Source organism: Felis catus, chromosome B2 (genome assembly GCF_018350175.1).
Source record: "Felis catus isolate Fca126 chromosome B2, F.catus_Fca126_mat1.0, whole genome shotgun sequence".
NCBI lineage: Eukaryota > Metazoa > Chordata > Mammalia > Carnivora > Felidae > Felis > Felis catus.
In genome coordinates, this window is record NC_058372.1 from 25,755,871 (window position 1) to 25,780,772 (window position 24,902).

A 24,902-nucleotide genomic window follows, 5' to 3' on the forward strand; every position below is an offset into this window, starting at 1 on the left:
TACTTTGAAATAGTTTTATTGGCTCATAAGACCTTTGCATATAAAAAAAATACCCAAAACACTATGCAGTATTAAATCACAATTACATTTTTTTTTTTACCAATTCAAACTACCCTGAATATACATCTTTTAAAGGAAAAAAATCCTACAGAACTGAATTCTGAAATGACATTATGACTTAAATACTATGACAAAATAGATAATTCCTTATAACATTAATTCATTGCACAAAGCTGCCAGATATTTTCATAAGCATAACCATTGCACAGAGTGCAAATGAACACAATTTCAATGTTACACATTTAGTTGAAGTACATGTGCCTCCACCTAAGAACTCTGACATTTCTGGCACAAAATGTTGGTCTCTCTGAACTTCCACCAGGCAACCAACTTCACAATCCAGTTACTCTTTCTCTCCCTAAAAAACAGACACATCCTTCTGCCATCAAAGCCTACAAGAGTCAGCATCGCCTCTGCTTAAAGAAATCGACTCCTCTCAATTCTTCTGGAAGGTACTCTTGATCCACAGGCTCACTGTACATGGGGTTGTACTTGTAGCCCTTGCCGTAGCCCAAATCCTTCATCAGCCTGGTGGGCGCGTTCCTCAGGTGCAGTGGGACGGGGGGCAGAGGCCCCTGGTGGTTTCGCAGGCAGGCTTTGACGTTGTTGTACGCGCTGTACACCTCAATGGACTTTGGGGCTCTGGCAAAATAGACTACACACTGGGCCAGAAGCACCTACGGCAAGAAGGAAACATTTATTATGAAGGTGCCAGAAAGTTTGTCTTGTGGAATATTTTATGACATCTCTAGTTAACTCTGAAAAGATTCCCACCATGCTTTTATTACCCCCTTTTTTGCCTAAGCCCAGATAACCACCTGTGATGGGAAGAAATTCCTACAGGAGGCGCGAGGTGAACTAGACCAATGATATCCTTTTTTTTTTTTTGTTAAACAGAACTTTCTACTAAATGATTTTTTTGTTGTTAAAACCCCAACGTAGAAAACAGATAAATATGAAGCTGCTCTGTTTGTGGGTGAACTTACAGAAACTTCCTGTTCAGCTGTTTCAACATTTCTGCCCCCAGGAAAGCCTGAGCACTTCCTCCAAAACCAGGACTACTAATAAGTTTCTGCTGTTGACACCTAAGGTCTCCTCTCTCTCTAGTGTCTAAGCTTCTAAAATGAGAGTTAAAAAGCCAAGCAGCTTCCTCAGTGGGCTCACACATTAAAGGTGACGGTAGAATGGATGTTCAAATCCACAAAGGGACACAGCACAAGAGAAAGGAACTGATTTACAAAGAACTGGCTGATGACTTTACCTCACATTCGGGCATGCCTATAAAATGACAGCCTTGGTAGGCAGCAACTGCTTGTGTTAACGCAGATGGGTCTGCCAGACCTGTCACACACACAGAAAGACAGAGGAAAGTTTAAGTCACAGTGCACACTCCCACCCAGGCCAGTCAGCGAGCTGCTGCGACTAGAGACCACCACTGCCTGTGGACTTTGTTGACCAAAAAATCCCATTTAGCAAAATGGACAGACTTTTCTCTGATCTCATTAGCTTATTCGAGAAATATTTACTGAGTGGTAAAGTGTTTCCTCATGGATAAAAACTACATCTAGTAGGAAAAGGAAGTATATACAACAAACATGAGGAGCAAAGGCCATGCAGACACAGTCACAAGGACAGACACATGAAAACCAAAACATCTACTAACATCAAAGAAAAGTAAAGCTTTTCTAATCTTTTTCTTTAGTGTCTAGAACCTTCCATTTCTGTTTCAGGAGGTGTCCACTGAAAACCTGAACACATGACTGCAAAGCATTTAAAATATTTTATTTCAATACTCATGTTAGGAAAATCACTACTGAAGAGGAAACTGATGACTTTAGGAACATAGATACTCAAAAGTACACACTCAATGCCAAGAAATAAACCAGTGAGTCCACACTTGTCTTCTTATCTTCTCCTTACCTGTCCACATCATACCAAGAAATTCTTAGGCCAAAAAGCAGCAGCATTCCTGCCCCCAACACCATGCAACCCCATCCTTTGTGAACACCAGGGTCCGGGTCCTTCCCAGAACACTCACCTATGTCCTCACTGGCAAACCTCACAAGCCTCCTTGCCACATACAGCGGATCCTCTCCTCCTTCAAGCATGCGTGCGAGCCAGTAGAGGGAGGCACTCTGGTCTGAGCCCCTCATTGACTTATGAAGTGCAGAGATGCAGTTGTAATGCTCTTCTCCTAGACACCACAAAAAGTACTTGCTCAACTGTGGGCCAGAAGTGGGAACACACAAAGCTCACAGGAGGGTCATCTGAGCCATAGGTTTGCTTCACTGGGTTGATTTTTTTTTTTTAATTTTTTTAACGTTTATTTATTTTTGAGACAGAGAGAGACAGAGCATGAATGGGGGAGGGGCAGAGAGAGAGGGAGACACAGAATCTGAAGCAGGTTCCAGGCTCTGAGCTGTCAGCACAGAGCCCGACGCGGGGCTCAAACTCACAGACCGCAAGATCATGACCTGAGCCGAAGTCGGACGCTTAACCGACCAAGCCACCCAGGCGCCCCTTCACTGGGTTGATTTTAAGGAAGCCTGGATAAGGGACCCAGGAAAGCCTGGGGAGAGTGAGATCTGACAGCCATCCTTAAGCTGCTTGGCGAGAGGGTGCAATGTCATGGGCATGGAGCAGACCCATGGAGTTCCCATACGGCCCGTGGGGCTGTCTGGTAACCTGGTCCACTCAGAGAAGGAGGCTGCCGCAGAACCTGTGCAGCGAGGGAGTACAGACCAGGCGAGGAGAGGTGGTTCTCCGGGGCCCCACTGGACTGCCACAGCCAAGCAAGGAAGGAGAGGGATTCTGATGTTCCAGTTCTACCATGTGCCCCCCTGTCATTTTGAGGAAAACTGACCCTGAGTCTGGTTGTAGCCATTAGGATGGAGAGTCAAGTGGCAAGGACAGCTGTTACAGCCCTTTTGTCCCTCAGTGTCCTTTTCAGCTGCCTTTCTGGTATCTGAAGGCTGTGGTCATTTAAATCTGGTTTGGGACACCCATGTGGTAGGATCCCAGAAGGGCAGACACATGGAATGACAGCTCTCACCGGGAAAGCACTGTAGTCCCTTGCCCTCATCACTTGGTCTCCTCCCACTTTTCACCCAGGATTCACATGTAAACAAATCAGTGAAATGTGGTTTTAAAAAACATATTTAAGAAGAGAAAATTTTATCTAAATATTTGTATTTGCACACATCTCACGATTTTCTGACCATCATCTCTTCCTTATGTTCGAGGAGAGGGCAGCCTCTTTCTGAGAGAGAGCAGGGGGGTTATTCTTATTAGTATTAGCCCTTCCAAGCAAGCACCAATGTGGACAGTGAGATCATGACCTGCTCTGCATAGCATTTGAGCCCCGGGAACAAGTCCCAGCATCTGACCATGCTGGTAAGACAATACTTGGCCTTTATGGCTTTCATGGGACAAGATGCTGGCCTGTCAAGGAGGAAAGACCCAAGAGGCTAACTGCAGGGACCTGAGCACCTCCTGTTCAGGAAGAAGGCAGATCAATGGTTTCAGCTCAGCCACCAGATTTCTGTGGACAAGCAGAGTTGTCCTCTAGCTCACGGCTTCCTCAGCTAAGTCACAATGTCACGGAGACTGGCTGTGAGAATGTTCTGGGTGAACTCCACAAGGTTCTGGCACACCCCTCATTCATAGACCTGACCGTTTCATGGATATATGGGAGATGAAAGAAGCCACTTCTGCTTCACTTTCTGTCAAATGTAAATGAGAAGACGGCAATGAATCTCCCTGACACAAACATTACTCACTTTCTCATGCCTTTACTGCAGGTCAACGCTGAAAGGTAAATATGGTTAAGAGCATGAGCTCTAAAGTCAGGCAGCCTGGGTTTGAGTGCCATACTTACTAGCCATGACCACGGGCAAGTTACTGATCCTCTCTACACCTCAGGCTTCTCAGTTGTAATGTGGGGATTAGAAGATTACGTGGTTCATAGGATTGAGTCTTAATGTATGCCTGGTATGCAGTAAGCACTCCAGAAACATGTAAGCATTAGATACCACTCTAGGCTAGCTTTCATTTTTGCTTTTATCATATACCACTTTTTAACCTAAAATTTCAAGTTATTTATGTAGAATCCTGACCTTAATGCAAGGCAGAGAATTTGTTCTCATTTGGAAGTTTCTTTACTCTGATGCAGAAATATCTGAGCTAGTTACTGGATCCTACATGTGAGTAGCTATACACTAGATGACATTAAAAGAAATAATTAAAATCATGGGGGTGGGGATTTTTGTCTCACCAGAGTTATAAAAAGGCCCAAGAGTATAAGCTAGCAGGTTTCCAGGGCAATGCTTCGATCATCCCTATTTATGGAACACAGCTTGGAAGAGAACAATTCTCTAGGATATGAACTGTATGAGCGTCTACAGATCCATGGTTGTGATGTTACGCTACAGTGGAGTATGCTGGAGGTGGGGGGAGGGGAGGGATGGTCACATTAAGGATTGACTTGTAGAATGTGTGGTTTCTCAAGGCCCGACCCCAGGCAGCCTCCTACTGTCCCCAGTCCTTCCTGGGGCAGCACAAGAGCCACAGAGAAAGTGGTCCCCATTGTGCATGGCTCCCCTGAATGGAATATGAGCCCTAAGAAGCAGAAACCCTATGACATGTCTGACATCCACTGTGTGTGTATGGGTGTGAGTGTACTCACGTGAGTGTGTGTTACTGTGTGAGTGTATTCTAGTGGGAAACTGGTGACCTCAGGGTGGGGCTGGAGTGGGGAAGGACACAGTCCTAGGAACCAGTCTGGCACCTGGAGTTAAGAATGAGTTTTACCGCTTGTTTTGTGAACTAAGGCAAGCTTTGTTATCTGTAAAATGGGGAATATAATAACTACCTCCTATGGTAACTGTGAGAATTAAAAAAAAAAGACAATGTGTACAAGATACTTAAATATTCAATGCTAGTTAATGTTATATTTAATGGTAGCTTTTTGGTTTTTAAATGACAGTCTGATAAAATGTGAAAAAATAGTTCCAATCCATCCAAGTCAAAATGAAGAATCTCCTTTAGGACATGTACAAGCAGGGAGAGAACTCCTGTTGTTGGAACACCAACAATGGAGAGTCCAGTACGTGGGAATATTTTTGCCTCTTAAAATTTAAACTTTTGTTCGTGTCCCCAATTCTTGTATTTGGTCAAAAGTAAAGCAAAGCTCCAAGACTAGAATGCTTTACCTTTCAGGTTTTCTAAGCATTCATACGACATTCAGGAGCACAGATAGCTGGCCACCTGGGATCTCTGAGCTCTGCTAGGAGAGGTCCTGCCAAGAGGCACGTTCATATCAGAAAGTAGACAGGGTTATTTGTTAAATGCCTCTAAGGAGTCCTTACTAATATGTCCATAGTGCTTATTAGCACCCCCCATCCCCACCCCCAATCACTTGAGGCACACTAAGGCTGAAGAGCTTCTGTCATTTCCCCGAAGTCACACAGTTTTCTGTTCAACTCAACAGGAGGCAGTGCCTGGAACCAAAAGTTATTTAAGCTCTTCCACCTCCCTTCTCTAACCAGTAAGAAGTATTCTCCATCATCAAAAAGCATTTGGAAATATTTTAGACAAGGTACTACTGCCTACATGATATCTAGAATGTTCAATTCTCAGCTTCTTTTTCTGGCATAGCTTTTAAAGGTATGGAAATTATTCCAGTTATTACAATATGATTCTATCCAGAATCACACAAATACACAAGCCCCAGAGTCCAGCCTAATCTACTGTATGCTATCTTCACCATCCATTTCTTTTACTAAAAGATATGACTGTGCTGTGCTTATGACATTTAATACTTTTTTCAAATCTGGTAACTGTAAATGCAGTGCTATAAAAACAGAAAAGTGTACACAGCAAAATTAGTATTTTAAAAAAGCTATTAAACTAAAAGCATCACATCAAGATCCATTTAACTTCATTTTTAGTTGAGACTCTAGAAATTAACCATTTTAATTCTCATTAAACTAATAGAAATAAGTCACTTATTGCAAAAGTCCTCTTGTTATTTACTGCCATTATAAATGATCACAAAAATTACTATCAACTGTGAATGTAGGGGCTTTCAAAAATACTTGGTATTCTAAAAGGCACTATACCAGAGAGTAATGGAAAAATACCAACCTACCTTATAAGGAAAGTTTGAAGCCTGCAATTTCAAACATGAAAGCTCTCAATTCTTATCAGGACAGCTTCTGTTCTGTGCCTCTCACAAGAAAGGTCAGGAAGCTAGGTCTTTGAAATCAGGCTCTGAGTTGGAGGTTTAATTCAATTACCAATATGGAGATCCAACTGAGAATCAAGTTCATGTTTTGAACTCAGCTGAAAGTCAGAAGCCTGGGATGTGAGTATATGGACACAACTTATTTCATTAAAGTTTCCCTCTTTTCACATTTTGGTTACTTACCTGCTCGGTCATATAAAATATGAGATTGCTGGAGGCCTTCCTTCACATCATTTTCAGTGATCAGAACTCTACTAGGAGAATAGGTTTGCCCACTCTTCTTACAAAACATCTTCCTAGAGCTTAACCTGGCCAGCACTGCCAGCTGCAGTCCGTTCAATCCAGCTCGGGCGTCCCCATCGCTAAGATAAGCCAGAGTGTCTACTGCTTTATCCTCTATGAACACGGATGGCCTGCAACACAAGCATGGTTAGTTACTACCACTTTCATGTTCTGCACTTATTCTGTAGTACTTCTTACAGAACTGCTGTGTCTTAGCAAGGTCACTAAAAAGCTACCTTAGTTAGGTTCAAGGCTTCTGCCCTCTCTCCCTAACTCATGTTGTCAACAATGTTAAGCATTACCTAGACGGAGAACTGACCTTGAGTCACGATTATTTTACTGTGTAAGCACACACATATAAGCCATGTATGACAGAGACATGGAAAGATATGTGGTCTCTCTGGTTCTATCCTACAGAAAAGTGAAAAACACAGGAACACTAGCACTTCACTATAGTGTACAGAAAACATACTTCAAACACAGTCCCCAACCTGATGAGACAGGTGTGCTCAGATCACTTTCCAAACAGGGCAGGGCCAGCATCAAATCATGCAGTTCAATTCCCTCATTTTACAAACACATCAGGTTCCCAGTTACTTTGGACACAGGCACTAGAAGCAGGCCTCTGGGATTCTGGCCTGGGGCGTGCTTCCAAGAGGTTAGGTATTAATTACATAAAGCCTACGCAGAGTAGCAGAGAGGTCACTAGCCTGGGTATCTAACAGAAGACTCTGACAGAACTTGGCTGTAAGACCTTAGGTCAGGCACCTACCATCACATTTCTAAATGTGGACCTGCATACAGGTCTAATTAGGATTTATTGTCAAGTCTAATTCAGTAAACTTTTCTATTTCTAGTTAGACAAAATATCTCACATATTTAGTTACCTAGAAAGGTCCTAATTCTTGGATAGCTGTTAGCTGCACATTTGCAAAACAAAAAATAATTTTTCAAAGTTACAGCTCCCCCATGTCACTGCCAACTTTCAGCTGAAAATGTCTCTAGTAATTAATAAGCTGATTAGGACTGTCCAAATCAGCTACTTGGAAAACCGTGCACAGGCACCTACTGGGCTGGGTCAAGGAGGGATGGTGGGGAGGGGGGTTCAGTCCATGAAAGGAGACCCAGCTTGTCTATGAAGGCCCATGCATAATTCCTTATCATACACCCATCACCTACTACTTCACTTTGGTGAATAGCTTGAATAACACCAAGTTGCATTTCATTCACTAAAAGATGTTTCTAACATCTTAAAGACTGCCTCATCTCACTCCATCTTTATCAAAGCCAAGACTTCCACTTTCTCATCTCTCACCACACATAAGGCACCTGTTTTGTCTTAGCTTGATAATGAAATGACTCCCTCATCAGACTCCTGACAGCTAGCTGCCTGGGCCCCAGAGTCATGGTTACAGTTTAGAAATCCAACCTCCTCCCTTCCTCACCAGACAGATACTCAAAACATACACAAGGCCCACATCACTGGCACTCTGTAAAGCCAAGGAAGCATTTCTCAAACATATACTGTTTAGCAGATTCTAGATGGTCTGGAAGAAAACGACAGACAACACATACTAAAGAAAATGTGTTAGGAGGGACTAACAGAGTGAGTGTGGTAGAGGGAAGGGCACTCCTGGGGCCTGGTTACAGCACATTGTCTTTGTGTGTGTGCACACATGCGTGTGTATTGGGGGGAGGGGGTAGAGGTGGGGGGAGGGGGTAGAGGCAACAAAATTGCCTGAACATCTAATTTCAGCCTCAGAACTAACAAAAGCAAAGCCTTCTACCTCTTTGGAAAGCTTCCTAGCAACAAAGAGCCCACAAGATCATTTACAGGAAGGAAAAAGAGTAAAGCAGGAGCCCTAATCAATCCTAACTGACTGAGCCATCAGTCCAATGGAGTTGGGCCATTTGTTGATCACATTTGTCATCTATCTCCACTAAATGTTGAGGCCTCAAGGACAGGAATTATGTTTTATTCTTTTCTTACATCCCTAGTGCTTGATGGAGAATAGACATTCAATATCTGCACAATGAATGGACTAATTTCAATTTCTTCCCACAATCTCAAAGTGAAATGTTTATTTTTTAAAAATTGTAACATATGAAAAAACATTAAAACAACAACAAAACCCTTTTCTGCGCCACCTAGAGATAATAGCTACTAGGTATTATGCTGAATTTCCTTTATGATCCATCTACCCATGCAACCATCAACTCTGTATATAAATTTTAAAACAAAACTGAGATCATACTATAGTTTGCATCTTTAACAATTATATAATATTTTGAAAAACAAGCTATTCAGAACTCTGAATATTATTTTTTTTTTTACAAAATGTATAGTACATAAAACTTGAAAAAGAGAGAGAGAAAGGAATGAAAGTTACCTACTGCCTACCTACCTACCTACCTTAATATTAGTATTTTGGTACATATCCTCTTGCTATGAATTTGTCCACTACATATATTTATTGGCATGAAGTGCTTTGGGGACAGAAAAAAGATGGGTGTCCTCATATACCCCAGCATTGACTATCCTGCCCCATTTCCATTGGTCCTCATACAGTCAGCAAGCAGGCCTTATTAATCATGAAAGAAGCCAACTAGCAAACTGCTCCATAGATATATAAACAGCATAATGTAAATGGGCCTTTAAATGGGTATTTTATGTGGTTAGAAAATAGGATCCTTCCTTTAATTTTTAAACTCTTATTTAAAGTCCGAGTTATTCTATTGGTATCCTTTTAAATCACGTTTGGCATCACAGGGAGTGAGAGAGCTACTACGGTAAAACCAGAGCTGAGAGCTTTCACCCAGGCTCCCACTGCTCCATTCTTTCTCCCCCTTGGTATGTTCCACATTCCAAATTTCACCCCTGTCCAAAATGATGAGTATTTTTAAACACAAATGAATCTGTCAGCAACTCTGTTCAAGTAATAAAAGGCGACTGCTGAAGGCACTCACAATGGTCACACAAGCAAATTACCTAATGGAAATTTGCCATTAAGAACACTGTACAGATGTTCAAAAAGTTCTATCTATCCTCCAATATATCTTGAACCCCAATTTACACTACCTTGGTTCTGAAGAGTAATAAAATGTGTTAAAATATCTTGTGATCTTAGAAGAGGGAACACATGAGAGTGCTCATGCCAAGAACAATGAAATAAGGAATATTTATACTGAGATTTGCAAAACTCCTTAGCAGATAGTAACTATTGTACAAATTATCTTGAAAGAGTGCTCCTAGTCCAAAGATGTTATTTTAAAATTTAAGCATAAACCTATAAAATGTTTTCCATTTGGAAGTAACTTTCCAAGTTAGAACGGAATTAAATAAGGCAAAATCTACTTTGGGAATAGAGTGTCTGAACTTTCACAGTATTCTCCTAAGAAACAGATAATAAATTATATTGTAAAACACTGTTCCATAATTTAAAAAATGGTTAAAATAAGTGCATTGGAAAAGATATTTCCAGTTTACAGATGTAGAAATAAAAGATTTAGCCTCATTTCTCTAAATGAAGAAAAATACTTTGGTCTTAGCAGGAATGGGAAGCAAGCTGCAAAGACAACTTCCTCCTTTCCTTTTTTCTCCAAGGGCCTGAATCTTTCTGTACACTGTTTCCCTGGTGGTTGATACTGAGATTTGGAGAATTCTTTTTAGATGGTGGATGTTTAAGTTGGAGGAGGAGTGAAATAAGTGAAAATGTACCTGTTATTTCATGGCAGAACAAAAAAAAAAAAATATGTATGGTTCAGTTAAACTCTCTCCCTAAGTTATAAAACAATACTCTGTGAATCTTTCACCAAAGAAAAGGGAACATTCCATGGTCAGGGTAACAATTGCCTAACAGTGGTCCTCAACCAGGGATGTCCATTAGATTACAGAGAACTATCCTAAAATACAGATGTATGTATCTAACCACAGATTTAGTGATTCTAAAATCTCCAGGGACAGACCCCTCCCCCCCCCCCCCCGTCCCTGGGGCACAGGAACAGCTGATCCTTCATCAATGTGGGGGTTAGGGGGCAATGACCCCCAACACAAAAAACATTTGCATAAAACTTTGGACTCTCCCAAAACATAACTACCTATAGTTTACTGTTGACAGAAGCCTTACCAATAACAAAAAGTCAATTAACACATATTTTATGTCATCCTTATTACATACTGTATTCTTACAATAAAGCTAGAGAAAGGTTATTTAGAAAATCCATTTACAGTACTCTACTGTAAGAAATCTGTGTATAAGTGGACCCACGTAGTTCCAACTCATGTTGTTCAGGGGTCAATTATATTTTCAAAATGTATTCCTGATAAATGTGGTGTATAGATCTGGTTAAAAGGCACTACTGCTGGGGTGCCTGGGTGGCTCAGTCCGGTAAACATCCGACTTTGGTTCAGGTCATAATGTCATGGCTCGTGAGTTTAAGCCCCACGTCAGGGTCTGTGCTGACAGCTCAGCCTGTGCTCTCTTCCTCTCAAAAATAAACAAACAAGAAAAAAATTTTTAAAAAAAGGGCACTACTGCTAAGTTTTAGATGAGAATCTTTTTTTTCCTAATCCTTTACAAATTAAAAGTGTTGTTCTCATACAAAGGAACACAGAGAAAGATTAGAATGTTAATACTCACCAGTAGCATTAAAAAAAATTGTTTTTAATGTTTATTCTTGAGAGTGAGAGAGCATGAGGAGAGGAGGGGCAGAAAGAGAGAGAGAGAGAGAGAGAGAGAGAGAGAGAGAATCTGAAGCAGGCTCCAGGCTCTGAGCTGTCAGCACAGAGACTGATGTGGGGCTCGAACTCACGAACCAAGAGATCATACCTGAGCCGAAGTCAAACGCTTAACTGACTGAGTCACCCAGGTGCCCCTCACCAGTAGCATTTTAACCTGGTACTAAGTCAAAGTAACTCGCTTCACTTGCTCCTAGATCCCTTCTAAACTGAGTACAGGCACATCTCCCTTACAGTGCTTCTGACTGCACTTCACAGACTCTACACTTTTTTTTTTTTTAACAAATTGGAAGGTCTGTGGCCAGCCTACATGGAGTAAATCTATTGGTGTCATTTTCCAACAGCAATTGCTCACTTCATGTCTCTAGGTCAGATTTTGATAATCCTTGCAATATTAAAACTTTTTCATTATTATTTGTTATCTATATGATTAGTGATCTCTGATGTTACTACTCTATAATTGTTTTGGGGTGCCACAAACCACACCCACATAAGACAGAGAATTTATTGGCTGATAAATATTTGAGTTCTGACTGCTCCACCTACCAGCCATTCCTGTATCTCTCGTCCTCAGGATGCCCTATTCCCTGAGACACAACAATACTGAAATCAGGCCAATTAATAACCCTATAGTAGCCTCTCAGTGTTCAGCTGAAAGGAAGAGTTGTATGTCTCTCACTTTAAAAACCAGAAATGATTGAGCTTAGTGAGGAAGACATGTCGAAAGCCAAGACAGGCCAAAAGCTAGGCCTCTTACCCTAAAGAGTTAGCCAAATTATCAACTCAAAGGAGAAGTTCTTGAAGGAAATTAATAGAGCCAGACCCTCTCTTCAGTTCTGTGACAGCTAAGAGAGGTAAGGAAGTTGCAGGAGAAAAGTCTGAAGCTAGTGGAGGTTGATTCATGAGGTTTAAGGCAAGAAGCCATCTTCATAAGTTCAGGGTGAAGTAACAAGTGCTGATGTAAAAACTGTAGCAAGTTATCCTAAAGACCTAACTAATGAAGGTGGCTGCACTAAATAACAGATTTTCAATGTAGACAAAACAGTCTTCTATTAGAAGATGCCATCTAGGGACTTTCATAGCTAGAGAGGAGAAGCCAAAGCCTGCCTTCAAAGCCTAAAAGGACAGTATGACTCTCCTGGTAGGGGCTAATGCTGCTGCTGACTTGAAGTTGAAGCCAATGTTCATTTACTATTCTGAAAATCCTAGGCCCTTAAGAATTATACTAAATCTAGTCTGCTTGTGCTTTATACACGGAACAACAAAGCCTAGATGACAGCACATCTACTGACAACATGGCTTACTAAATATTTTAAGCTCACTGTGGAGACATACTGCTCAGAAAAAATGGGTTCTTTTCAAAATATTCTTGCTCGTTGACACTGTACCTAGTCATCCTGAAGCTCTAATGGAGATGTATAAGGAGAAGAATGTTGTTTTCATGCCCACTAACACGACACCCACTCTGTGACTAATGGATCAAGGAGTCATTTCAACTTTTTAAGTCTTATTATTTAGAAAATATTTTGTAAGGCTAGAACTGCCATAGTGATTCGTCCGATGGATCAGGCAAAGTCAACTGAAAACTTTCGGGAAAGGATTCACCATTCCACATGTCCTTAAGAACATTTGTGATTCATGGGAAGAGGTCAAAATATCAACATGAGCAGGAGTTTGGAAAAAGCTGATTCCAGTTCTCACAGATGACTTTGAGGGGTTCAGGACTACAGAGGGGGAAGGAATTGCAGATGGTGTGGAAACAGCCAGAGAACTAGAACTAGAAGTAGAACCTGAAGATGTGACTGAATTGCTGCCATCTGATGACAAAATTTGAATGGTTGAGGAACTGCTTCCTACAGATGAGCAAAGAAAATAGTTTCCTGAGATGGCATCTACTCCTGCTGATGATGCTGCGAAGACTGTTGAAATGACAAAGATTTAGAATATTAGATAATTTTGTTGGTAAAGCAGTGACAAGTTTGAGAGGATGGACTCCAATTTCAGAAGTTCTACTGTGGGTAAAATGCTATCAAACACATCACAAGCTACAGAGAAACTGTTTGTGAAAGGAAGAGTCAATTGATGCAAATGAAACAAACTTCATTGTTGTTTTATTTTACTAAATTGCCACAGTAACCCCACCTTAAGCAACCACCACCCTGATCAGTTATCAGCCATCAACATCAAGGAAAACCTTCCACCAGCAAAAAGATTAAGACTTGCTGAAAGTTCAAATGATGGACAGCATTTTTCAGCAGTAAAGTTATTTTTAAATTAAGGTAGGTATGTTGTTTTTTTAGACATAATGCTGTTACACATTTAACTCACTCTAGAGTAGTATAAACATAACTTTTGTATTCAATGGAGAGCCAAAAATTCATCTCACTAGCTTAACTGCAGTGCTCTGGAACCAAACTCAAATTATGTCTTGAAGGATGACTGTAGTTAGAAACATGCCTTCAGAAGCTGGCTCCATTGCATTCAAGCAATGTGCCTCAGTTTCCTCACCTAATAAAAGGAGATAACAATACCTACATCAAAGAGAATTAAATAAGACATAAAATCTTAGGGCAGTGCCTAACATCATGAACATTCAATAAACATTAGCCATTTTTCTTGTAAGAATCATTTTAACTAGCCTAGTCAGTAGCATTCTCTCTAGAATTGTAAATCTTCAAGGCAGAGTCAACTCTGCTGCTTCCAGGATAACAAGACTAAAAATAAGACAAAACAAAACTACTTTCTCCAAAAAGAGAGAACCTAAACTTCACAGACATAAATCCCCTTTGTGTTTAATCCCATGGAGGCACACATCTTTCCTTATTACATTATACCTTACACCTGCTAGGGAATAGTGAGGTGAATAGTGGCCTACAAAGATGTGCCTAAATCCTAATCCCTGAACCTGTGAATTTAACTATATTAAGGATTTCAAGATGAGATCATCCTGGATTTAGTATGGGCCCTAAATCGCAAATGTCCTCACAGGAGACAATAAAAGAGAAGGCAGAGGGACAAAGACTGCCATGTGAAGATGGAGGCAGATACTGGATTGATCCTGCCACAAGCCAAGGAATGCCAGGAACCACCAGAAGCTAGAAGGAAAGACTATCCTAGAGCCTTCAGAGGGAACGTGGCCTGCCAACAGCTGGATTTCAGAGTCTTTATAACTGTGAGAGAATAAAACAATAAAAATATTGTTGTAGGCCACCCAGTTTGTGGTACAGGTTTTCCCCCCACCCAAAAGGTTTCACCCTTGAAACTTTCACAAGGCAAAATGGCATTGAAGAGGCAATTACCATTAATTTATAATGAAAATTTTTTAGTGTTCTCAAACCCAAAAAGTGACCTCTCTTAGGCTTTTCTGGTATCTTAGGGCACATCTTACCAACAGATATACAAAACGGACTGAGATAAAGCACATGCTCACAGACATAATCCAAAACTATAGTGGCAGGATGCCGAGATGCTGAGTGTAGCTGCCGGGGAAGGGGCCTGGTGGCGCCACTCTCCCTGCTAGGTGGGCACTGTCTCTATGACTCACTGTAAAACAAGTGTTGAATGCTGTTTTTGCTTTTTGCCTTTTTTTGGGGGAAGAGTGAAAATCCTCTTCAAATTTCTTCCATTAATGACAATAGGTATTAATGTAGGTCTTTTGTGAATGTGAAGTGGTGTAATGTGAACTTTCAAAAGGCAGGGGATATTCAAAATTTGTGATGGCAGGAACAGGAAACAGATACAAGGTCTGTTAACTGATTGATGTTTCTGGTTGCCATTATTTTTGTTGTAATTTTTATACTGTATGCTAATGTACCTTTCTTTCTTTGTATCAAATTATTTTTAAGGAGAGTTATTAAAATCCACTCTAACTAAACCTGTAACTCCTGATTGGTACTTCCTATTCTAGTGTTCCACTACCTTTCTTTCCATTCAGTGTTAGAAAAGGTTATTTTTGAAAGGCAGGTAATAATATTAATAATAATATTAATTAATAAAAACAAACCAAATGATCCTACAGCTGTTTTGTCTTGGTCCTCCTCTTTGTGATCAGAGAAAAGCCCCAGTCTGAGTTAAGCCACAGCACCCTCACGTCAGAAGGACAGAGCCATGTTAACTCTTCCAACCAACTGTTGGAACTCTGCCTAGTTAGTGACAAGGCAATCATGGCTCCTCACTTCTCTCTCTTCATATCCAGAAATGAATGCATGTTATCTGGCCCACAGACAACGGATTCTTTAGGGGGTTTTTGGATATGCATGTGTCCTATTATGTGGAATCTATAATCCTTCAAAGCTGCAAGTTCTTGGAGTGACTAAACACTAGTTCACTTCCTCATTTCCAGCATTACAAGCTCAATGGATAATAGACCATGGATTTTTTTTTTCTCCTGGTCTCCAAAATTAACCCAGTGCACAGATAACATGCTTCACTGTTTGTACCATGTAACCAAAATGCTTAGCAAAATACATGAACACTACTGATTACCCATACAAACCAAAAGAGTCATGGTACAGATAATTCAACATAACTTACCAACTTATCTCTATCTTTCTCTTCACAATCAACTCACAATTGAATAGAGTACTATTTTGCAGATGTTTCACTAAAGCTGTGAGGTGGTAAACATGGGAGAGTATAGGGAAGATGCCTTTCTTCCATCTTGTTGCCTGGAATGCAGGTATGATGGCTAGAGCTCCTTGGGGCATAAGGTTGAAGTCATGTGCTAAAGGTGGTAGAGCAGAAAGATAAGGGCCCAGGTCCCTGAGGATGCCATGAGGCTGACTAGCAACTGCATTTTTTACACTTGTCTATCTTCAGACTCTTAGATGAAAAGGAAAGTTCTATCTTGGTTATGCCAGTTAATTTGATTCTTTTCCCTGTTATATGCAACCCAACCTAATCCTAAGTGGTTCCATAATGTTGAGTACTCCCTCCTTGCTGAAGCATCCTTATGGTTTTTCTATCTTTCTGGACTTTGTCTCCTCTCTTACAAAATAAATGCTGGTAAGTCCTCAACTCACTGCCCTTATTTCCTGGCCTTCTTTAGCTCTCCTATTCAAACACATGGGATATACGATCCCTGAAATGCCGGTGGCTCCCAAATCTCTGGGCTCAAACATCTCTACTGCTCTCCTGACTTCTTTATCTAACTGCCTAGAAAACCTTTCCATATGAATCATCCAGAGGCCCCACAAACTGAACAAGTCCTAAACTGAACTCCAGATCTCCTTGTATCTTTCTTTTCAAGCATACAACTACTTGCCCAGTCACTGGGTATCAAAGTCATCTTGGACACTCCTTTTTCCTCCCTCCTCACACCCAAGCCTACAGACCTGATTTTGCAATTTTTCAGAGCAGATCTGGCTTTGTTGTTCAAGTCACTTGCATTTGTCATTTGTCTTCGGCATCACTACAATAGCTTCCTAACTGGTCTTCCTGCTGCCTGGTGAGGGGTGGGGAAGATGGGATTTGACTCCATTCATCCCATCCTCTCCAATGCTATACTCCAATTCCTAAAATACAGAGCTGAGCATGTCACTTACTCTCTTGCTCAAAAACTTTCTTTGGTTTCCCATAGCTCTCCACATCACTCACCTTACTTTTAGAGCACAAGTCTTTCATAATCTGGCTCTGCCTCCCTCTCTGGCTTCACTGACCATCACTTCCTCACATCCACTCTTCTACTCAGCCATAACGAATGGATCATACTATTTATTACCACCTTGCCTTTCATATGCTGTATCCCCTTGCCAAAATGAGCTTTCCATTTCATCTAGTTAAGTTCTGCTTACCCTCTGAACTTTAACTCAGCATCTCCCTCATCCAGCAGGTGAAATATTTGATTTCACATATTCTAGATGCGTCTTCTCTATCCCCCACTGCTCCTTGGTCGTATTGCAATCATATGTCCCTGGGAAGCCAATTTACTCTTCTATTTCCTTATCACACACTAAGCTTTTTAAAGGCACAGGAATGTGCTTTTCAATACTCAGCCAAGGCCTAGCATATGCAGGGCCTTCAATTTATGTTAAATAAATAAACACAGAGGGAAAAGCTTAAAAAGAACCTTTATCTCACTCTAATGGGAATATGTCATGTACAAATGTATATACTACATAAGAATTCACAATTCCTCAAGAAAAATCAAGAATGGTGGTAAGCATCAGCTTGATTCATTTTCAGACTAGTACCTGCTCAGCTCATCTCATCTACAACCTGAAACAGTCTAGACTTCTCTGTAAACTAGGACACCAAAATATAAGACTACAAATGCACTCATGGCTTCCCAGAGAAAGTAATTACTTGGGGTTAAAAGTCTTTCCTATCCTTCCAGCTGGATTAGTGTAACCAAATTTAACTTACACCCACAAGAATGTATATATATTTGAAACCAGTCAATAGACGTGAAAGTTTAATTTTACCTAAAATTGAAAGAAAATAAAATCCATTTTTAATTCTCCACAGCAATTGGCGTGGTCAGGTGCTTCTGTTAGGAAGTCATTTACAAGAGTTCTCTCTGTGGCCTATGCCATTTCCCAACTTAACTTTCCTGTCAGAATTGCTAACAAGTAGACCAATTATTCAAGTTTAACAAACTTTGATTTCACTGTTTGCTTAGACAATAATATTAAAGAAAAAGGTTCTTGATACCTGAGCAATGGAGCAATCGACCCTTATGCTACACACTCCAAAATCAAAATTAAACTACTTCTCTCATATTGGAAGTCAGAATTTACTCATCGACAAAGCATTTATTAAACACATATACACTAGACACTGTGCTGGGAATCTGAATAAGAAGGACAAATTCTTATCTTCTTAGCCCTCCCCAGGAAGGGGAGGGATGGGAATAACAAAATAAACAAGTGAATGAAAATAAGTAATAATTAGCATCAATTTCAAATGAGGGATAGTGGAAAAAGTAAACAACCTATTAGACATGGTAGGTTTTCTCTGACTGAAATTCAATTTTAGCAAATTAAGGATCACTGGCTCACTTTTGTATCAGGCTCCCAGTTTCAATAAGAGAAATCTTAATTCTTTCACTTGATCCTCTCAAATTTTAATGTGCATGCAAATGACTCAGAGATCCTGTTAAGATGCAAAAATCCTTTTTAAAATGAGCTCCATGGTTCTTCCACTGTCCTTCTCGTTTCACCTAATTATGGCATGGCAGTGACTGGAGAAAAAAGCCTGAGGGTATCTGAACAACAATTCCATGAAATTATGACCTGAATGAAATCAATAAAATTACCCTAAATTAATAAAAATGCAGGATATAAAGTTGTAGATATATTACGATAATCAGTACACAGAAAAAAAATACACAGAAATATGTTGGGATATTCCCCCCCCTTTCTTATCATGTTTATCACTTGGTTATATGTATTTTTATAGTAAAAATGTTGTTTAAAGGAAAGCTATACTAGATGTGAGTACATTAACTGATACTAGCAGGTTCCATATGTCTTTTTAGCCATAATTTTGATGGCTATGCCATCACAATTCCACCCTAAAATGATGTGACTTTTTGTGCCTGGGGGCCTTGGCCATGTTTCAAGGCTTTCATGAGGCACAGCATAATTCCTCCTCCAAGAGACAGAGGCAAATGGGAGAGGCCAAACACACAGGGAGAAACTTTTGAAACCTAAACCCTGAATCTAAAACTATGTCTTGTACTTTAATCCTCACAGAAGAGTGGCTCCAGAACTTGGCCTCAGGGCAGGCACCAGCAGCTGTGGGGTCCAGAGCATGAAGAGGCAGGCATTAGTCTCTCATCAGACCAGATTATGTTCCACTGTGTTATTTCAGTTGACACATGAATAAATGACATCTGAAGAATATATTTGAGTATAAAGAAAACCTCTGACCCAAGTAATCTAATTGATTATACACCATATATACTCCATGTATTAATGAACTCATGTGGCACTCATGATACAGGAATAGATTGCCAAAAGGAAGAGAGAGCTTTTAATGTATTATTTTCAGTTAAAATTTCTTTACTTTCATAGAATTGAGTTTGACTTTTAAAGTGTGCAAAAATAATTCTAAAAAATTTTTAAAAATGTTTGATAACACATTAATTTTTACTTAGTATTTCTAAAAGAGAAGTGCAGGAAAAAAGAAATTGGAATCTGAATACAAATCTTGAAAGATCTGTAGGTCTATTTCATGAAAGAAAATAATTAATAAGCCTTCTCATAGTCTTCCAAGCCTTTTTAAAAAAAGTGTTAGAAAAGAACAAAATCCTTAAGCACAAAAGCAAATACCCAAAAACTAAAACAACAGGCAAAATGATGTTAAAGCTTGAAAAATTAGATGCACCCTGTATAGGGCTATAAAATCCATCTTAAAAGAAGCGCTTGCAAAGATACACTTGTTGGTATAATTGACCACTTCCCTCTACTTCTGTTTTCATTACTAGATCAACATTTCTTCTTTGTCCCCACCCTCTCCTTACTGCCATCCAGCCGTTTCTGGCCCTCTGCCAGGGGATTCTCTGGGAGGTGTATGCCCCCAAGATACTGCCCACAGTCAACTTACTCTGAACTGCTATTGCTGCTGTGGCTCAGAGGGTCAGTAGGACGACTGGAGTCTAGGACGTGGATTCCCAGGGAGTTGATTGCTCGCATTAGAATAGTCACCATTGCTTCTACGGGAAGCTTCTCAAGAACAATAACCCGACAGCGACTTAGGAGAGCAGCATTGACCTGGAAGGAAGGGTTTTCCGTGGTTGCCCCAATCAGAGTGATCGTCCCACATTCCACGTGAGGAAGGAAAGTGTCCTAATCATGGGAGGAAAACAGAAGAAATTGATTCCAGTCAACAACCTGCAGAATCCTATGTAAGTTGGTTATTCTTTCCTTCTAATTTTGAATTCTGGAACAGCTTTATATTCATTGGATATGGATGCACTGTTGGGAGAGTGCAACTCAGGCTTTTTAAGCTGAAAACACATCTTTTAGAATATGAATGTCTAAGCCTGGCCATTTGCTGGTACACTAATAGCCCAAAGTAGAATTCTAATGTAGTTTCGACGTAAATGATTTTTTTTTACTTAGAAAGTATCTTCTATCCTGCCAGATAGCTTAAATATAGCAGCTATTTATTTGTAGAAGTCTAATAAAACACAAAAACATTAGGATTTCTAAAACTTTCTTCCTTTGTGAGTACTCAAGCATAATACTTATTCTTCCTAACAAAGCTGGTAAATACATATTGGTGACTATATAAACACTGGATGTTGCCTTACAGGGAAGAAATACTAAGATGAGTCAATGGTCTAATGAAACCTAGAGCAATAACATCCTGTCAGAACTCTGAAGGGTCCACTTAAAAAGAGATTCAGATCAGGAACAAAAGCTTAGTAGGGTTTTGTAAAATATTTCTTTCTCTGATTAAAAAGCTGCAATAAATCAAAGAAAGAAGTATACTTGAAAAAAAAGTTAATGCTTATTTAGAAAGAATGCAAAAATGGCTTGGCTTTGTTTATAAAAATAAATTGTCCTTGTACTTTTAATTCAGAAAGCCATTTAAATAATAGTAATGATTAGATCTTGTAACATTTACCCTGCTGAGAACCTGAGGTCACAGAAAACACTCTTTAATTTTGAAAATGAAAAAGTAACACTGTGTAGGAGAGAAGTTTAAAAATGTTGAAATAATGATCTTACGATAAAGGTAAACTGCTTACTATGACTCCTAATATTTAGATTCAAAATCTGTAAAAACGATAAACTTGATCCCAAGCTGCTTTTCTGATATGTATAGCTCAGGGCCGTACTAATACTTTCATTTATCATATAGAGAAAGCATTTTCTTGTCACCAAAAAAACCACAAAAAACCCAATAAGACGAAGTGGGGAAACAGGCTCAAAGGAGATGGACTGATAGTCTAAACCTCTCTATAGACAGAAAATTAACAATAACAACAGTCCTTATCATTTGCGTTTTTTACGCTTTTCAAAGTGACCTCACATAGTTTATGTTCATAATGACCAAAACGTAGAAAGAAGTTAATATACCTGCTGAGATTTATTGAACCGATGAATCTCATCAATAAAAAGGATGGTTTTCCTTTTGAAAAAGCTCTTTTCATTTTGAGCTTGTTTTATGACATCTCGCACATCATTTGTCTTGGCATTTGTTGCAGACAATGTCACAAATCTTATGCTATGTTTCTTGCTGTTGTTGGCTATGATGTGAGCCAGAGTGGTCTAGAAAATATGACACACAGAGTTTGGAAAGCTGATCAGACACCCATGGGTACTAACACAAGCAGCATCAGCACTATTTACCAAGCAACTTGAACTCTTAAGAATGCTCAGCAGCAAAGATACAATCCAAAATACCATACCACAATTTTAAAAATTAAAAAAAAATGTTAAAAATAAAACAGGAAAGTAGCTAAAACTTAGGCTAATCCTGACCTTTTCTCCTTTACACCTAACCCTGTTTGATTCCATTTTTGGGGACTCTAAGATCTTTGGAATCCCCATAAAGGGTGGCTGTCTTGATTTAGCAGAGCCTGAGTGACAGCTGTGACCTCTTCCAGCCAAGAAAGCATTATTGCTGAAGGACTAGGTGTAGAAATGTGAGTCAGAACCACAGAACCAATCAATTCTACAACTGGAAACTTATCAGTGAAGCCTAGAAAAGGAATGAGCCTTTGCACTGTAAGACCAATGACAATTCCCTAGCATTTAAGAGCACTGCAAGTTGCCACCTCTGAATGTCTACTTTGGAAGTAGATGAAACAATAGTACTAGGATCATGTTAGCAGTCATGAGAAAATGATGGCGAGATCAGTGACTGTCACTTAACCAGGTGCCCCATAAATGTGCTTATGTGCATACGCTGTTATTAACATCATTATTATTGTTAGCAGTAAAGTATAATAGTAAGAATAGGAATAAAGAAAAACTATGTTTAAAGAGAAGAACAAATTTGGTCCTGAATGAATGGAAAGGTGGCACTTTATCTTCTAAAATTTGTATGGTACCATTAGATACTGTGGCTGCTTCTTCATCAAACCCCAGCCTATAAGCTCCCATACCACATAAGCCTAGGTTTGTGCCTGATCACCAATCACTACACTGAGCGGCCCATTACATCTCTTGCCTGGCATCTTCTATTAGTTCACCCTACTCATTTTCCTAGGGAGTTTTTCTTGCCATCTGGTTCACCAACAGCTGATTAGCCATGCTCATGATCTTATGCAGAGTTCATGAACAACTACTAATAATACTCCTGCTCAGTCTCCTAAATGGGGTAACTACTTAATCTACCACCATGGTAAAATATTATCTGGGATAGACCCGATTTATTCCTGGCCAATGGGAAGTATCAGTGTGAAGAAAACAGAAAATGAGCAAGATGCATTCTAGGAACTGGAGCAAAGGAAGGTGTAATTAAGATGCAGATGAAGCTGGAAAGAAAAACTGGGAAAAAAAATCATTAAAGCCCTTGTATACTAACTAAGGAGTCTGAGTCACAAAGCTATGAGAGCCTCTTTACACTCTGATCCTGAATTTTGCCTTTCACTCACTGGTGCTCATCCTCCTCTCTCTTTCTGTGGATAGAAAAAAAGTATTTAAACACCTCTTAGCCTTCTCTACCTTGCTTAACTCTGCCACTGTTTCTTAAGTATTCTTCTAATGACATGTCTTACAGACCCCAGTATCCTAACTGCCTTCCTCTGGACATGTACTAGTTCCTAACAAGATGGACATCAAAATGCATTGATGTTTCTTCTCTAAAGTAGAAGGCATTATGAGGAGAGTTATGGAAATGCTAGGTCAAAACAATTTGCAAAAGGAAAAGAGTTTTCTATTAGTCTTGTTAAATAAATAGATTCTCAAAGATAAAAAAAAATCAGTTAAAATAAACCAACAGCTACAGGGGGGGGGGAAGGAAACACAACTGAAACAAACAAAAACAAATTTTGATTCCCCCCCCACCCCAAAGCTGAACCCATATGCCTACAAATAGAATATACAAATGTTCTGCAATTTATAACATGTCGTTTCCTTGAGAACTGGGTCATTAATGGGAGGGTGGGGGCGCACGTTGGAACACAAAGATCAAATCTAAGAGTCCAAATATTTTTGTAAACCTATGAAATCAGACATCTTCATTTTGAAAGTGACCAGAAAACGTGTCTTACAAATCTGGCGGGTGTGTCTTTTCTACACCCATCACTGATTCCACCTGTGGGCCAGGCACTGCCCGGGCTCAGATGGTACCTGAGGCCCTGCACTCAGGCCTCAATCTCAATATCCAGGGTGGACGGGCGGATTCTTCGGGGACGGCCTCTGCCAGGGCTCTCTGACCGTTAGATGCACGCCCGACCCCGTAGAGATCAATACTCGGAACCCTTCAGTCAAGGCGGCACTCACCTTGCCGCAGCCCGGCGGTCCCCACAGGATAAGAGAGGGGATTTCGTTTGTCTCCAGGAGGGACCGGAGCAGGGTCTCCTGCCCCACGGCTCTGCTCTGCCCGATGTAGTCCTGCAGCGTGTCGGGACGCATCTTGTCAGCCAGCGGCTTGCCCTCCAGCATCTGCCGAATTTCCTCGGCCGCCAGCGACCGGGCGTGCGGGCGGCCCCCACCGCTGGCCCCGAAGGCAGCGGCGTCGGCGGCGTCGGCATCCCAGTGGCCCGGGTCGTCCTCGCCGTCCGCATCGGCGTCCCCGTCGCCATCGCCCACCGCCTCTTCCTCCTCCTGCGCCTCCGCCTCGTCCCAGCTCCGCGGAGATGCGCTGCCCGCCGCGGCGGCCGCTGCCGCCGGCCTCTTTCCCGAGCCCTTCCTCCCGGGACTGCTGGAGCGGGCCACCGGGAAGTCGGGGATGAGGCGGGCGCCGCTGGGCGTGGGCGGCGCGTCGTAGCTCTCCCGGCTCTCGGTCTCGCCTCCGTCGTCGCCCTCCTCGCCCTCGCCCTCGCTGCTCTCGGCCGCCGTCGGGGTGGCCGGCTGCTTCAGAGCCGAGCTCTCGGAGAGCCGCCGCCTCTTGGCGCTGGGCGGCGAGAGCCCCTTGGCCCGCTCCCCGGCGCGGTGTGGCCCGGCCGTGGGCTCCGCGTGCCCGGCGGGGTTGAGCAGCAGACAGCGGTCCAGGTGCGAGTTGATGTGCGCGGCGGGCATCATCTGCTGGCACACGGGACACTGCACCTGGTGCAGCTGCGACAGGAAGGGGTCGTCTTCCGGCCCGCTCACCTCCATGGTGGCCGCCGCCCTCGCCGGCTCCCGGCGCGGTCGCAGCAGCCCCTGCTCACGCCGAGGGCTTGAGATGCCCGCCGCTAGGCCCCGCGCCGCGCGACCCTCGCTCGGGGAGGTAGCAGAACGCGCGCGGGCCGAGGGAGGGCGCCGCTCATGCCTCACGTCCGGAGCTTCCCGCGTCGGCCCGCCCTCGGCCGGCCGCCGGCGGTGTCTCGCGCGGCGCGTCGGGAAGAGTAGTCCGCAGCCGTTTACCTCAGCAGCCGCTGGAAACGTCTCGCGCGGCGCGTCGGGAATTGTAGTCCGCGGCAGTTCAACCAAGCCGCCGCTGGCATCGTATTGCCGCAGCCTTTCGGGAAGTGTAGTA

At 41.6% G+C, this 24,902-nt stretch overlaps 1 protein-coding gene across 2 annotated transcripts; it reads right to left on the reverse strand.

Moving 5' to 3' along the window:
* WRNIP1 (WRN helicase interacting protein 1) lies at positions 1-24,902 on the reverse strand. Of its 2 annotated transcripts, XM_023253726.2 has the most exons (7): positions 23,726-24,889; positions 21,353-21,544; positions 19,872-20,113; positions 6,488-6,717; positions 2,099-2,254; positions 1,322-1,401; positions 1-737 (listed from the first exon to the last, which is right to left on the reverse strand). In XM_023253726.2, the coding sequence occupies exons 1-7, from the start codon at positions 24,539-24,541 to the stop codon at positions 462-464; spliced, it is 1,992 nt and encodes a 663-aa protein (XP_023109494.1). In that variant the 5' UTR covers positions 24,542-24,889; the 3' UTR covers positions 1-461. The 2 variants fall into 2 exon arrangements, with proteins under 2 accessions (XP_023109494.1, XP_023109496.1); XM_023253728.2 differs by lacking the exon at positions 1,322-1,401 and having other exon boundaries at positions 535-737; positions 23,726-24,902.